At 36.8% G+C, this 15453-nt stretch overlaps 1 protein-coding gene across 2 annotated transcripts in view; it reads right to left on the reverse strand.

Annotated features, from left to right (window-relative positions):
• Nucleotides 1-472: 472 nt before the first annotated feature.
• The window catches only part of KIAA0825 (KIAA0825 ortholog), a 252855-nt gene continuing 237874 nt past the window's right edge, over nucleotides 473-15453 (reverse strand). For both annotated transcript variants that reach the window (XM_056325815.1, XM_056325816.1), the window contains one exon: nucleotides 473-8059. In XM_056325815.1, coding sequence (XP_056181790.1) covers nucleotides 7945-8059 — 115 coding nt within the window. In that variant the 3' untranslated portion in view covers nucleotides 473-7944. The remainder of the gene's footprint in view (nucleotides 8060-15453) is intronic.

The raw sequence follows: 15453 nt of genomic DNA on the forward strand, positions 1-15453 counted from the left end.
TGCTATTGTGCCAGAAGTATGATACACAAATATTCTCAAATTTGTCTTCAGCAGTTTTTGCTGAAACTGGAACATACATAAATCTGTCGTGACATTCACTCTTATGTTTCATTATATGTTCTCAAGAGTTTTTACAGTCTGTTATGTCTTTGTTTTTCACTTACTGCTTTTGCATTTGTTGTAAAGATTAAATATACATGATCTATATTTCAAGTTACCACTCCTAATTCTTTGGTCCTGTGTATAGTTATAGTTGTTCAAAAAAATGCCAGACTGATATGAAAAGTTTTGGTGGAATGAAACAAAGAAAGATTGAAAGCAATGCTATTGACAGAACTTTATGGTCTGTGTTCTACTATTTACTTTGTAGATATATGGGTTTATGATGTAAACCTTGCAAAGTCATTTCACTGCTGTTACATGTGCAAACAATTTAATTGTACTTTGAATTTTGAAATATTGGATCTCAATATATGATTACATGATTTATTTTTGCAAGAACATACTTAGCATACCTATAATTTTTCTGTTCCAAACTATCAATCCCTCAACTCCATGAATGATTTTTGAATAAATTATGCATGTTAGAGCAGATGACTGCTCCAGGGTATTATATAACTTTTTAAAAAATTGTACAACTGTCATCTAAACAATTTGTGTACACATAAAATGGAAAAGCAAATACATGTACCTTTTCCGTTACATAGTTTAAGTGCACCTTTTGGAACTTGAGTTGGAAAAATGACATCCCTCAAAAGGCACAGCATGTAAGATACCAGCATTTTTCTGTTCAACCCATTTCTAACCGTAGAAGGAATACTGTGGTTATCAGGGAGAGACCTGACAAAGCTGAACTAAGAAATCATGTTAATGATAGACCATTTTAGTACAGAGATTTAGGTTGATTTAATTCCTATAGTGCCTGTTGGCATGACAGACACTTTTTACAAAGACTATGCTCACAAATTACTTCTGCTACTGGCAGTTACCATGACTTTATCAATGCCCAAACTACTTAAGCAGATTGCAACCATCAGGTATTGACCAGTCATCAATCCACATGGAAAGAAACCAAAACAGTAACAAAACCAGTAGAATTAACATAACAATATAAAGATAATAATAAACTAGCAATCGCTTCCCTTTCCTCTCCTCTCAACAAAACCAACACCAAGCCACCAGGCTCCTACAAAACAAGTGGGCATGTCTCACCTTGGAGCTTGTCAGATTGGAGATATGCCCAAAGACTGTAGGGTTAAAATGCAAAAGCTTTAACTACCAAGTGTCTCACTACTGGGCCTGGAAACTCAGTAGTATGTATTTACTGGATGCTCTTTGAGACAGCTAATCGCTTTGTATGTATTTTGTACCCTGCTGTGTAAGATGGGGCCATAGCCTCATCTGGAAGCAGCAGGAATGACCATAAAACTGACAGTTCAGCCAAAACTGGGGAAGGGTGAGAGGGGGAGGGAGTGGAAATGAAAGGTGCAGGACTGGTCGGTTTTGGTTTACAAATCCAAGAACCACACCAGGCATATACAGCACCTTTAAACATGAAAAATTGAACCTCATTATCCAATTTATCAGTGTGGAGGGCTCTGTGGTTTGATACCAAAGTCTGGCAGAGGTACGGTCTTGCTCAGTAACGTTGATCAAGACCGTGCATAGTTGTCGGAAATAAAGAACAGCCTACCATGTTCTGGTTAATTATTTGTCTGGAGAGAAGAGGAGGCCAGATGATTAACATTACACATTTGTGTTGTATTAATGCAACGGCCTCCATCGATCTGTCCATTCATGAAGTGGATGGGCATGAGTGAAATTTGGGAGCCTGCAATAGAAACTGTTGCTATTTGAAGAGATATAATCCCTTTGCCTCTGAAGAAAGTTTCCATAGCACATGTTCAGCTGTCAATTTCCTGAAGTTAATACATACCTGCAGGTAGGATTCCTGCCAAGATAATTTCATTCCCAAGGCCACATCTGGCTTACTGTAGAAAGTAATCTGTTTGCTAGTCCATACGCCAGAACAAAAAACACCTGTCATTTCAACCTTTTACCTTCTGAATGTTTGTTCCATTCTCCAAAGGGAACGTGTAATCTTAATTTACATAATAAAACCCATTTAAGACATGTTTATTATATAGAATAGAAGATACCCATAAACTGCCCAGAACATAAGCAAAAAACTCCTTAAATTTGTTATTTCTAGAATATACAGAGAGGTGAAAATCCAAGTGAAAATGACTACTGCGTTTCTTGAATGATAACCTTGCAGGTGGTTGGTTTGAATTTTACATTTAATACATTCTTGGTTGCCTAAGACTCTGTATTAGGTTTGAGAAGGCATAGGCTTTGCTGATAAGTATTTAGGTGCTTGTGGATTATGAAAACAGATGTGCTATGTATTTCCAAGTGTAAATTAAAAGTTCAGAGAACCTAAAGAAAATAAAACCTGGGGCAAAATACATCAGTTTAAGTAAAAACCATAAATAGCTCACAAACAGCAATGCATAAAGATATCTCCAACTATCCTGGCTAACACAGGTAGCTTAGAACAATGGAAAAACAAAGATATTTCAAAATTCATATGGGACATGAGGAGCAGAAGTCTTCAGACAACCCTAAACCTGAAATTATTAGCCATGACTTCACTGCTTTAAGTCTGTATGACATTAAGTCTAGAAAATGAATTATCTACCCATGTATAACTGAGTGGAAGCAGTACCCACATTCTAAATTGTAACAAACATTAACCAGTACATTTTTCCATGCCTGAAAGTCAATATTGAGGTAGAAAACAAAACAGAGTCAAGATGACACATGAAAAGCTATGTGAAACTATTTCTTTATGGACAAAAAATGTCAAAAGTTAGTAGACTCTTTACATAGAAAACACAGATTATGGGACAAAAAAAAAAAAAAAAGAAAAAATAAAGTAGTTGGATATTAGGTAATTACAAATTTACCAAAGTTGCTTGTGTTTCAGCCCTCTAGCAAATTCATCTAGGGACAAAATTTATATGATCATGTCATTAACATTTAGCTTATGGAACACACTAGGTGCATCGGTAACTATTCATTGGGTGTATCCTAAAGACTGAGTGCTTGTTCTATAAGAGGAATTTTAATCAATGTCTTTATTTATTGGGAGAGCTGAAAAGATATTATTTTTCTAAAAATCTGTCCTGAAAAGAACAGTTATGTGCTGTTGCAGCAAACCTCCACCATGAGCTAGATTTGAAACCTGAGTTGGTCATGGCAGACACGGCATGCTTTTTGAGCTGGTGGCTGGAGAGGATCACACCTGCTGAGTGTGATCACCATTACCCAGCTCTTTGCCTCATTTCTAGATAGAGAATGGACGTGACTCAGGGCTGTGCAGACACTGAGACTGTTGTCTGTTGGAGCTTGGATCAATTTACTGCAGAAACTGGATAGCTCATAGCTATTTTAATGTTAAAACACTTTCTTCAGTAGGAGGTATTATAAAGTATCTCCTCAGAGATGGCTGCAACCTACTAACAGCTTAAGTTGTCATGGATCTAAAGGGCTTGATCTGGTAGTCATCAAATTTGCACTAGCCATGACCTGAGTGGCTCCTTGTCAGCTTAGGGGTAGTTGTCTACTAAACTGACACATACAATCTTAATTTGGGTGATCACTTTATGTTATTAGTGGTTGGTAATCACTAGTTCTTCCTGAGGCACTTGTTATAGAATCACTTTTTCAGGAAAAATAAAAGAGGGTTGGGATTTTTTTTTCTTGTTTGCATGATTCCTTGCTTTTTTTGGAGTGTTTCTTGCCAGCTCTGTATCATTATTTTACTTGCTGCTGTAATAGCTAACAGTCTATTCTCAGATGCTGTTGCCAGAGAGGAATAGTCTGACTCCTCCACAATTTCACTAATGGGTCTTACAAGGTCCTCAGCAATACCCAACCTGCTCAAGACCTTGCATGCTTTTCTGGTACTGCCTGCTCGACAATGTCAGTCGGTTTAGTCTGCTTCCCAAGTGTTGGAGTCCACAGGCAGAGGAAAAAGCCAGCTCACCCTTGCCCGTTTCCTAGGCCTTATACTAAAAACAGTTTTAGAGCTTCTGCTCCCACTCATACCACTGTTTACAACATGGACAGTTACTACAGAGGAGCGGCTTTGCAGCAGCCAGGACCTCCTCAAGACCTATATGCTTGCTTAGAAATCTCCCTGTTGCTGTCAAGTTACTCTCCCATTTCATGCCTAATTAGGCCAATAGGTCTAATTCCTTAGTCTTTTGACTGTTGCCTTGAAAGTTTGGATATTGTCTGTCACTAAAAATGACTGCACATATTTTAAGGAGTTTCATAAAATAGTTTTATATCAGCACATAATTGGTATCTTACTGTAGATAAGAGTCAGTATATTTTGTGAAGACCTCTCAGCTGAGAGGGAAATGGAGTATTTCTGTCAGAGGAAGCTAATTGGAAGAAGGCAGCCTCACGCCTACCTTGCACTGCTGCGAGGACGTAGAGATGAATGGGAGAACATCCATTTGCCCTCGTGCATGTTTCCAGAGCAAAGAGCTTTGTTACCTGTGGTCTCTACAAAAGCCCTCTCCTGGAATGAAGCATGATCTATGGGAGACTGTTTGTCAGGAGAGCAGTCACTAAAAGGCAGGGCTATGTCTTTGTGCCTGTCTTTTCCCAAATTTCTCTCTCTCTCCTGTCTTTCTGAGTTTCAGTGCTATTAATGCTATCTCAGTTTTGCCCCGCTTCTAATTTTATTAACTACCTTTCAAAAGTAGCAAGATGTTAAGATATGGCTGGATACTAAACTGATACAATTAGAGATATTCCATGCCATGAAGTCTCCCATGTAAACCTGTTTCGTAAAAAGGCCTAAGCATATTAAAATGTTAAATAAGAATTAGGTGTAAGCATTAATGATAATGCATAGTTACCTAGTTTGTTCTATCTGATCAAATTAATTTCTTTAAATATAAAAATTCCCGTTTACACTAACTCAGCTGAGCCAACAAGGCCCACTTTTGCCTGTTCAGAGGGAAAGGTCCGTTGTACACAACAGACTTTAGTCCTTATTTTTGACTACCTTTCCAGGAGCAGTTAAGATAGTCAGATTGCAGTGGTCGTGCAGCACAGGTCCCACACTGCAGCCAGCAAATCTGGCTCCTGTTGCCTTCATTTATTGAGGATAAACATAAATGTGAGATGTTCTTGGATCACCAAGTCGTGACAAAGAGCCACAACATAAAATACGAAAGCAAAACATTGCAGCTTTATGAACCCATCGCTCTCCAAAATGAAATGACTCTTAAGTCAATTTTAGCATCAGCAGAACTTTTTTAAGGATACAGAACTATTGTTTTATTAAAAAAAGCCAAAGAAAGCAGCAATCAGTTATACAAGTACTCCTAACTTTACACACCTTACAAAGTAAAAATGATCAGCTCTTTGAAGTGTCAGTTAAGGGTTTAAGTTTAAAGTAAGCAGTCTTGATAAATTAATGGTATGTGATTTAGCAATCTTAGTTATACAGCCCTTACTATTACTGTAATTTTTTTGAACAAATGTTGATGTTGCAAAAGTATCTATTCAGCATAAGTGATGTTGCCAAGATGATGTTTCTTTCATACCCTGAAGGTCAGTTAATAAGATCACTACATTGCCAACAAATCGTGCCCTGCTGTTTCTCAGTAAGGACTGAGGGACACGTTCAATTTCAAACACACATTAGCTTGCATTCAGATACTCTAAAAGACATATATATAGAGGTTTGGATAAGAAAAACATCCAAATAAAATATTGTGCAAAGGTTCAGCTTTTTTTTCAGGCTAGTTATTCTGTCTTGTCAGCTCCATATTACTAAAGATTATAAATATACTCTTTCTAAGAAAGACAGAATTGTCCTGATGCTACCCAGTGGATTCCTGCTGAATTAATTTGGCAGGGAGGGAAGGGAAGAAGGGGCATAACGATTTTTTTTTTCTTTTTTTTTAACATGACTGTTATTATTCTAGAACCAGATGTGTTGTGAATTTAAAGGATACTAACCAATTTGGCATAACTCCCCATATGGACATCCCCATTTCAGACTAAGTGAGGGCTTTTATTCTGGGTTAGCTTTTTCCACTTGCAAAGTTTATCCTATTCAGAATACGTGTTTCCCAGAAGGGGAGCTTTTTCCACAAAAACTATTTCAGTCAGTTTCACCACATAGAGAGAAATCCACTTTATGTGACTGTACAAAAAGTTAATTATGTACAATATATTTCAATAAAATAGGAAAGAATATTCTAAACTCCCATCTTCCATGTGCACTAACACATTATTAATATGGCTTGGAGCCTGTGTGCCTCATTTGTCAGAATACCATACCTGCCATCATAGGTAACCCCTGTAGCCGCGTTTTAAGCCTCAAGATCACAATTAATCTTCAAAGGTGAAATACAAAGCAAAGACAAATTGTTTTTACACTTCATCACTTCTTTATGATCTGAAATGACTGTATCAGCAGCACAGGAAAAAGTCTGGTTTATTCTTTAAATAATATTTTTAGCATTTTTGGAGCATCAGTGCCTCACAGCCTGTTTGTTGATGCAGTGTTGTAGCAAGATCTTTGGAGATTTGTAAGATGCAGTGGTCCCCATTTTCATTTTAAATGGATTGATATCTTTTATGAATGATACCAAAAAAAAAAAAAAAAGCAATTAAGCAGGAAAAACTGCATTTCAGATTAGACCCTACAGCAGCACTAGCATTACAGTTACCCATGCTGCTACTGAAGTTTTTAGGAAAAAAACGTGCCTTCCTCCTATTCAAGTGGTCTGAGTTACGTCCCTAATAGCATCTGTGAGATGTGGTGGGAACAGGAATAGCTGCAGCTCAGATTGCAGCCGTAACAAGGTCTTGCCAGAGCCCTTCATTAGGCAGGGGAAATAGTTGCCTTGGACTTCCAATGCAAGGAACAAATAGAAAGATGATGGATTATTTCGGTAGAGCTAAGGAAATATTAACCAACCTTCTGTATGAAAAATATTGTCAAAACACCCATGTGCCTAACTCAGCTATTTTTAGTCTTTGAGGAAGAACTTTTACTGAAAAGAAAAACATATAATATTTGGAAAACCTGAACATCAGACAGGGCTTACTTTGAAAATGAAATGTTATTGTATTTATCAGAAACAAACATTGAATTTTTTATAATTTTCTCTTCTCAGTTCACTATTAGGACATTTCTTTGAGCACTGCCGGTGAATAATTCTTTTAAATAAAAAGATGCTTCTCAAATCTTTAAAAGCTGCTAACAGTTTCTCTATCATGTGTCTTTTAAGCCATAGGACACGCTGGTTGTTAAGTTAGGATTTGCGAGGGCAATAAAGCTGGTGCGGTTTTGTTTGGGAATAACAGCCAAGCATACTCATCCTGAAGCAACTCACAGAGGTCTGCAGACCTACGGCCTATATCTGTCCTTTCTCGTAAACTCTGGGTGATTTCATGGCAGGACTAACTAGAACACAAGCACCAAAGGAGAGAAAGGTCCTTGAGCAACACGAGCCGGGGGCAGGCTGGCTCCACAATGGTCGATGGAAGCATAGCACGGGTGTTTGCCTCGCACGTGTCCCAGATTGCATTATTTTCAGAGCAAGTTTTATACTTTTAAAACAGTTCTCGGTTTGTCATTCAGGTTTATGCCTCCGCAGCACTGAGATACACCCTCCTTGTTTTGTGACATTGACATTTTCATATATTGTTGCTCGCCTTATGCATGTGTGAACAATTGCTGCCTGGATGGGGTGACTAGACAATAACAGGGGAACATTCTTTAGTTTAAAACTCCTACACAAGATATATATTCCTGAGCTTTCTAGTCCTGTCAGTTATAACTAAGCCATTAAGTTAATCATACTGAATTCAGAAAAAGGTGCTACCCGAAACCTGTCAAGGTAATTATCCTTCTTTATCCTCTGAGGTAGGAGTGCTCTGTGTCAAATAAACATTTTTTAAGCGTTCCACCATAACTTTCTCCTCATCTTCAAGATATGCACCTTCTTTCATCTCCCACCTGAAAGAAAAAGAACTTTTTATTAATTTTTTAATGTGTTTTAAACCAGTCCTTAGAACAAGCAAGTCAATACAAAACTCGTTACTACCAATTAATTGCCTGCCCCCCTCCCCCCCCCCCCCCCCCCCCCCGTGGTGGGGTACACCAGTTAAGAATACTGCGTCACACAAAATACAGCCCCCAAGAATCTTGCCCCACACAACCGGCATGACAAATTGTAAAACCTACCAAAAAATCTTGCTTATATTTATTGTGGTAATACTCTCTTTTTCTGTTTTGTATCACACATGTTGGCAGAAGTGGAAACCTTGTAAAACTAGCAGAAAAAAAGTGGAAGATTGAACAGGTGTTTTGGAAGTTAAGCCACTGCTCCTGAGGCTCTGTAAGTCTGCAGTGAAAACTCAAACATCACATGATGTCCAGCTCAAATAGTTAATCCGAATGGCCATCATTCTCTTGCAGTGACAATACTATATTAAGAAATACCACAAAACTGACTGGCTGTTTGTTTCTTTAACCAGCAGGCATACCTATCACACCAGGAAATAAACATACCGTATTCTTCCCTTTCTCTATGTGAATACTCAATTCTAGTTTAGGATGAAGATTAAAACTGAAAAATGAAAAAGTAAAAGAATATGAAGACGATTTTGCTTTTGTTTGGTAGTTAATTAAATATAAAACCTTAAAGGTCATGCAGTATTCCCTTGCAGAAAATCAGGATAATAAATGCAGAAATAGTGCTAATACATAGTCAGCTAAACTTTGCATCACTCTAATTATGCCTACATAATGCTCAGTAATGTGGGTCTATCTCTTTTACAAATTCTAGGGATATTTAAGGGTTTGATATCCCTTTAATATTCATCTCTTTCTGTTCTAAGTAGATAATAAAGTGTAGGCTCCCAGTTCAGACCAGCTGAAGACAAAAGGTAAAGCATGAATACAGAAATCAGATTTTCAAGTATTAAATCCAGTAGATTACAAATGAGCCATAGGATGATCCTGTAAAGTAGGAGACATGTAGAGAAGCAGCAGAACAAAGACTGCTTTTAGGAAACTAATGTCAGGAGCAATGCTTTAATCCTGTCCCCACACTTCTTAGGTCCTCAATCAGACTGCAAAAACCAGAAGCCATATACAAGTTTAGATTGGTGAATAAATCAAATATAATACAGAATGGTGGGAAGAGAACGTTGCATTCATCATATTTTCAAAAAGAGGACAGTTGTTATTGGCAATAGAGCATGGCGTGCACTTTTTGTAACTGTATTTAAAAGCTTACTAAAACCAGAATAAGAAGAAATGCTCTGTAGTACAATCCAATCGTTAAAATACAGTTAGGAAAAATATATTCAATGACCATGCATAAATTAGCATATCTCTATCATACCTTTACTTTAAAAAATGAATCTGACAACACACATTACTGCCTGAAGTGAAGAAGTTATCAGAAGAAGCAAAGTGTACTATGAGTAAAGTTGTAAATGCTGCATGTCCATGATCAAATTTTTACAATAATTAACCTCCTATTACCCCACTCATACATGACTACAATGATACTTAACCTTACCTGAATATCAACATTAGGTACAATTAATTGCTGTTATGTCTGTCTGCTTCATTCTTTGGTTTATGGTATGTTTGTAAAATCTGGCTATACGAGCCCTCAGCACAATTAACTTTCGCAAGCATCCCAGCTGAAAACTGTTAAATAGGGTGACTGTTTTCCCTTTTTCCTTTTGCTAACGTACCACGCACCTCTTCAAACCCAGGAAGGAGTCATGCAAGCCTTAATTTGAATTTATGGTCCTCAGAGTCATTCCGAAACACCACTTTAGCAGTTCAATTGATTCATTTTAATTAATTTGATTTGTTGCATATTTTTAAGTAGAGGAGCTGTTTGCTTAGAAGGACGACAACTAAAAATGCTAAATGGAATATGTTCAAAACAGTTATTGCTGGAGATATAACACAGAAATCTAGCAGTCTTGGCTAATGGAAGCTTAACAATAAATCAGCAGATTCCTTTTAAAGACAGTGACTTCATACTTGTCAGCACATTTCATTGAACCTTAAACATTAGTGTTGGTAAAAATCTTCAATGTCATCCAGTTTGGACATTCTTTAGTGTTCACTTTATAACAAGTTATTACTAATACATTACATTATCATTTTATCAAAAAGCAGTCTATTTTTAAAGCATTTAAGCAGGTCCAATGAGGATAAGAATGTCTTCTATGCATTTGCTTAACAGTATCCATGAATTAAAGATCTATGAAATGAACTTGACAAACACCTGGTCCCTCATCTAATTTAGACATTTTTCCACTCTTATGCTTAAAAGTCTAGGGATAATGCTGTTTTTTGAAAGACTACTGGACTGTAAGCAAGGAGGCCACAGCACGTCTTTGCTGTTCTGCATGAGATGAGAAACCAGGTGTTCGTGTTCAAGTGGAAAAAGAGTCAACATTTACTATTCAAAAATTTGTCCAAAATAGAACATGTTTTTACTAGCATATCTAAAATGTGTGACAATTGTTTTGGCAATAGTAATTGGTACAAATCCAACTAGCCAGTTCAAGTAATGTGAATGTGAATGAAATTACCATCACAAATTACTTTCAAAATGCAATCTTCATCAGCTGAACAGCCAGCCTGCACACCTCTGTTGTTCCAAATCATTAGTAACATAGCTCCTAGAGAAAATTTCCAAATACATAGGCGGTGTATATTTTATTTTAGTCTGGCTACATTGCTGTATCTTGGAAGATAAAATAAAATCAGCTTTTCAAAACGGTACTGGAATTATTTGAACCAATCCATCATATCACCATCCACATTTTGCTTAGAGTTCATATAACCATAACGAGTCCCAGTGTCCAGAAAGACCAACTTTCAGTATATTCTTCATATTTAAAAGAAAGCATATGTTTAAAATAAACTGCCATCACCTTTGTAACCTTTAGGGTGGCAATGCAAGTTTTCAGGCCAATACTACTTGTGCACTTACAGAATTAAATATTTGAAATATGTTTTCAAAATATGCTGAAGTATCAAATAATGTAGATGACATATTCAGTGCACCAGAGATGAACTGCCTAAAAACTTTTCTCCCTGTGTTGTTCCTTTACTATGTTGCACATGGCTAATCACAGGGAAAAAAACCTTGGCAGTATGTTTTTTCAGGCAGATACAGCAAAAGACGTCAGCACAGATAAATAGAGGAATGACTGAAGTTTTCTGCTGGTCATCCTAGACCTTAGATCATGAGGTCAAAGATGATACCTAGCACTGGGAAGGCTTCTGTTTCTCTGCATAAATAAGGGGCAAGAGAGGAAAAAGTCTTGGCTTGCACATCCACAAGCTAACAAAGTGCAAGGGGCGAAGTATTCCATGCTCCTGGCATATCCAGTGATTCCAGCTTGTTTCCTTGGCAGTGTATCCATGTGCTAGCCTTGCTTATAATTAGCATCATTACATCTTTTCATATAAACAGGTATACAGGACTATGTTTTGTGATATTTTTTTCTCCCTGCTATACTGAATTAACAAAAGTAAATTTGTTTGCAAAGATGCAGAGAAAAATCTTCTGTTAAAAGGCATGCTAGACGTTTTGGCAGGGCTGGATTTAATAGGTGGTGATACATTTGCTGCTTTGATTCCTGTTGCAAAATTGCATATATTTTGTAAATTGTAGATATATTCCTATGAAGCCACTTTTTAGAAACCATAATAGGGACTATATATTACATTTAGGTGCTTGTTACAGACCAAGAGGAAGTTGATATCAAAGGAGTAGTATATTAAATCAGAAATACAACATGGTTTACATATAGTAGTATGCATATAGGAATTATGAAAAGTGACATAGATTTTACCTGTAGCAGATTATCACATTTTAAGAAGTTTACTTTAGTAGGTACTCTTTGATTAGTTACTAAGTTTGTTCATTACAGTTCATTAGTTATAACAAGTCTGTAAAGATCGGAGGGAAAAATTTATGTTAAAAATTAACAGCAAGAAAAAATGAAGAAAACTGAACTAAAATGTAAGAATACTTTTCAAGATCTATTATGAACTTTGAAAAATCTCCTTATTTGTATTGTCAGAGAGACTAACCTTGCCGTTTTCTAAAGCTTATACAAAACAATGTCTAAAAAGTGGACAGTTTACAGAAAGGGTCACACAAACATAATTTTTTTAGTGGTATTCTATGTATTGCTGAGAATGCTTATGTAATATTTTGATATCTGTTGTGTTTCTTAATGTCCTGAAAAACGCTACATCCCATGTAATTCTACGGATGGAAGGGGGGGGGGGGGCGGGAAGTATTTTCTATGGAAAAGGTAATATCTCAGGTCGCCTTGTAGGGAAGTGTTGGCAAATGATGAAACATTAACTGTACAGCTGTACATTAGATAGCTGAAAATATGCATTTTCATATGGAATAATAGCTATACTTAATAGTTGATGAGTATAAGAAAAAGCAATGTATTTGATACTGAGCTAAGAAGATGACATAATTCACATCTAATCTAAATCAGACACAGCCAGTGCCATTCAAACATCCTAACATGGGTAAACATTCAGACTTCAAGCACTGCAAGCTCTTAAGCTTATCTATTTTTAATGTGGTGAATTACCACTGCAAAGCTTTACAGACACACTATTTTCAAGGGGAATTTTGATAAAAAAAGTGAGCACAAGTTGAGAAGGGCTTCTTTTGCCAAGTGTTAGGTAAGAAGGCAAGAGTGGGAAAAGAACACAAAAAAGGTGCTTAACTTCCATTCCCTTTTACCTTTATGTGACTTGAGAGTCATTTCACGTAACGTAGGTGAAAATATTTTTCCAGATATTCGCTTTTGGTTTCTTCAATAAACTGCTTTGATGTAATTTTCAAACTTCTCTCTAAATGCATTTATTCATAAGTAACGCTATAAACTGAAGGAGGCAAAAGCAAGCAACAGTGTGTGCATCAACAACTAGTCGATGCAATTTTGTGAAATTGAGATTAAATTCATGCCATTGTTTAAGAGGTGCAGGGTTTGTTGGTTTTTTTTGCAAGGGACTTAACCCTAATAATGTGCACTGCCAGCTGTGGCATGTTCTCTTACATTGTGACCTTGCAGCTGCGGCGCCCTCCCAGTTCAGCTGGTCCGGGAGTCCTTTGCTGTTTAGAGAGTATTTTTCATTTGCATGTACTTCCTGTAGCCTTTTAAACTTGAGCAGATGTGAAACCATTAATTGTATTTTCTCCAAAAGAAGTCTTTATACTTGTCCTTATGCTTGCTCCTCATACAATATAATTATGATAAATATTATTAGCAGCTGAATGAAGATGAGACTGACCATTTGTTTGCCAGCCATTGACAAAAGAAGAGGAAAGTGACAAAGCAGGCATGAAGTCAAGACAGGTAATTTGGTGTTTTGTTTTTGCCTTTTGCAGCCTCCACACTAGTTACAAGCCACCATCACACAACCTATTCTCACAGCTGTGCAGGGCCTTTAACTGAACTCAAACGCCTTTGGTTGAAACAACCATTATCCCTTTGTACTGGATTATACTGGCATATTTACACTCAAGATGGAAAATACATGGAGTTTAGGTTTTTTGTACAGTTCTTGAGATTTTGTATGATAAATCATAAATTTAAAATGTGCATGTAAATATTTATTTTAATCCAAAATAAACATATACGTTTAAATGTGTCAGAACACTGCCAATAAAGTCAGTAGGGTTCTCTACACTGAGCTGGAATGGGTAGAGAAATCATGCAGTTAAATAAAATACCATGTCTTGCTACCAGCTCATGGAGCATTTTAATGAATTGCCTTTTTGCTTCCTGAAGTTCACGAGAGACAGAGCTGTGGATTAAGCTCTTGCAGGCAGAGAAACTATTGTTTGTTATCGATGTCTAGCATGCTATACTTCACCTCGACACAAGAAATCTCAGCAGCTGGTACCTTGTTTGCCATTTTTAAATAATAAAAGAATATACATCTCTGTAAGTTTCATTTCATATTTCAGTTGCAAATGCACTTTTTCTAACAGGAGAAATCACAAACCATGAAATGCATTTTACATCAATGTTAGGCAGCCAACTCAAGCCCAATGTTTATCCATAACCTCAAGTCCTGAAAAATCTTTCAGTTTCTACTTGAGGCAATGCTTTATTTTTCTAATGGTACTATTAAATTAAAAGGGAAGTGTCTAGCAGTTTAACAAGATTGCATTTGGTTAAAATAATTTATTTAATACTGTGACTAATATTTTAACTCCTTAAATATCAACTGTTCAAAAAATGTCTCTTTTGTTCCAGTCATTTGTGTAGTAATCTCACACTCTGAAATCTACTAACCACGTACTCCCCTGAAAGACATGAAAAAAAGAGGGAGGTGAGGAGCCATAAAATATACAACTACTGCGCTACTGAACAAGACCCAGGTGAACAATGTGATGCCTGTAAAGTTTCTGGTAGCAATATTCACCCTGAAATCACGGCAACAGGGACAACATCTCCAGGTCTACCTAATGCAAAACAATTCACTGTTTTTCTTCACCCAAAATAAACAATATCTCCTCATAACGGACAGATACATTGCTGTGAGGACAATCTATGTGAAAATCAGTATCTTTCATCACATTCAGATATAAATCAAACCTCAACATTTCAATACAATGTTGCCAAATTCCTGCCTCTCAAATGTACACAAACACCATGAAAAATGCCCTCCTAGAATTTTCCCAGTCAATAAAATAAATTCATTTATTTCCTAGAGGATATGGAGGAATGCGCCATGAGAATTATTATTTATGGTTTTAATTATCTGTATGCCACAAGAATGGCAGCATGGGAAAAAATATTTAAGAAAGACACAGCTATAAGAGATCAACAGAGTTAAGCTCCTGCTTCCAAAGAGCAGACCCAAAGAAGAGACAGTATTTTGATGTACTGAAAAAATAAGCACATGGGGAACATTGTAGAAAGTATGTCATGAGAAGAGAGGAGAATAGAGCTCTGACTCATAGGTTAACCTGTCCCAGCTATGAAGTTAAGACATTAGAAGGATATTTAAGAAGTTTTGAACTGAAATAGAAACTTCACAAGTGTTGGAATAAAATGATGAAAGACCCTTTTCCAGGGCAAGAACACAGCTACAAAGGATGTTGTCAAGGGCAGCGGAAGGCACACAGCAAAAATTTCAGAAGCTTTCCTGCTGCAATAAGAAAGGAGAGGTAGCATTTACCCAGCCCCCTGTTATTGGTGTTTGCTGTCCCACATCTTTGAAAAATGGTGACTCAAGCTTCACAGACACCAAGCCATGCGTCGCAGACAGTGGGAACAACAGGATGAAGCTTTCTCCTAGGTCTTTTAATTTGACTTTTTTTA

The sequence above is a fragment of the Falco biarmicus genome, chromosome Z (assembly GCF_023638135.1).
Source record: "Falco biarmicus isolate bFalBia1 chromosome Z, bFalBia1.pri, whole genome shotgun sequence".
NCBI classification, from domain to species: Eukaryota; Metazoa; Chordata; class Aves; order Falconiformes; family Falconidae; genus Falco; species Falco biarmicus.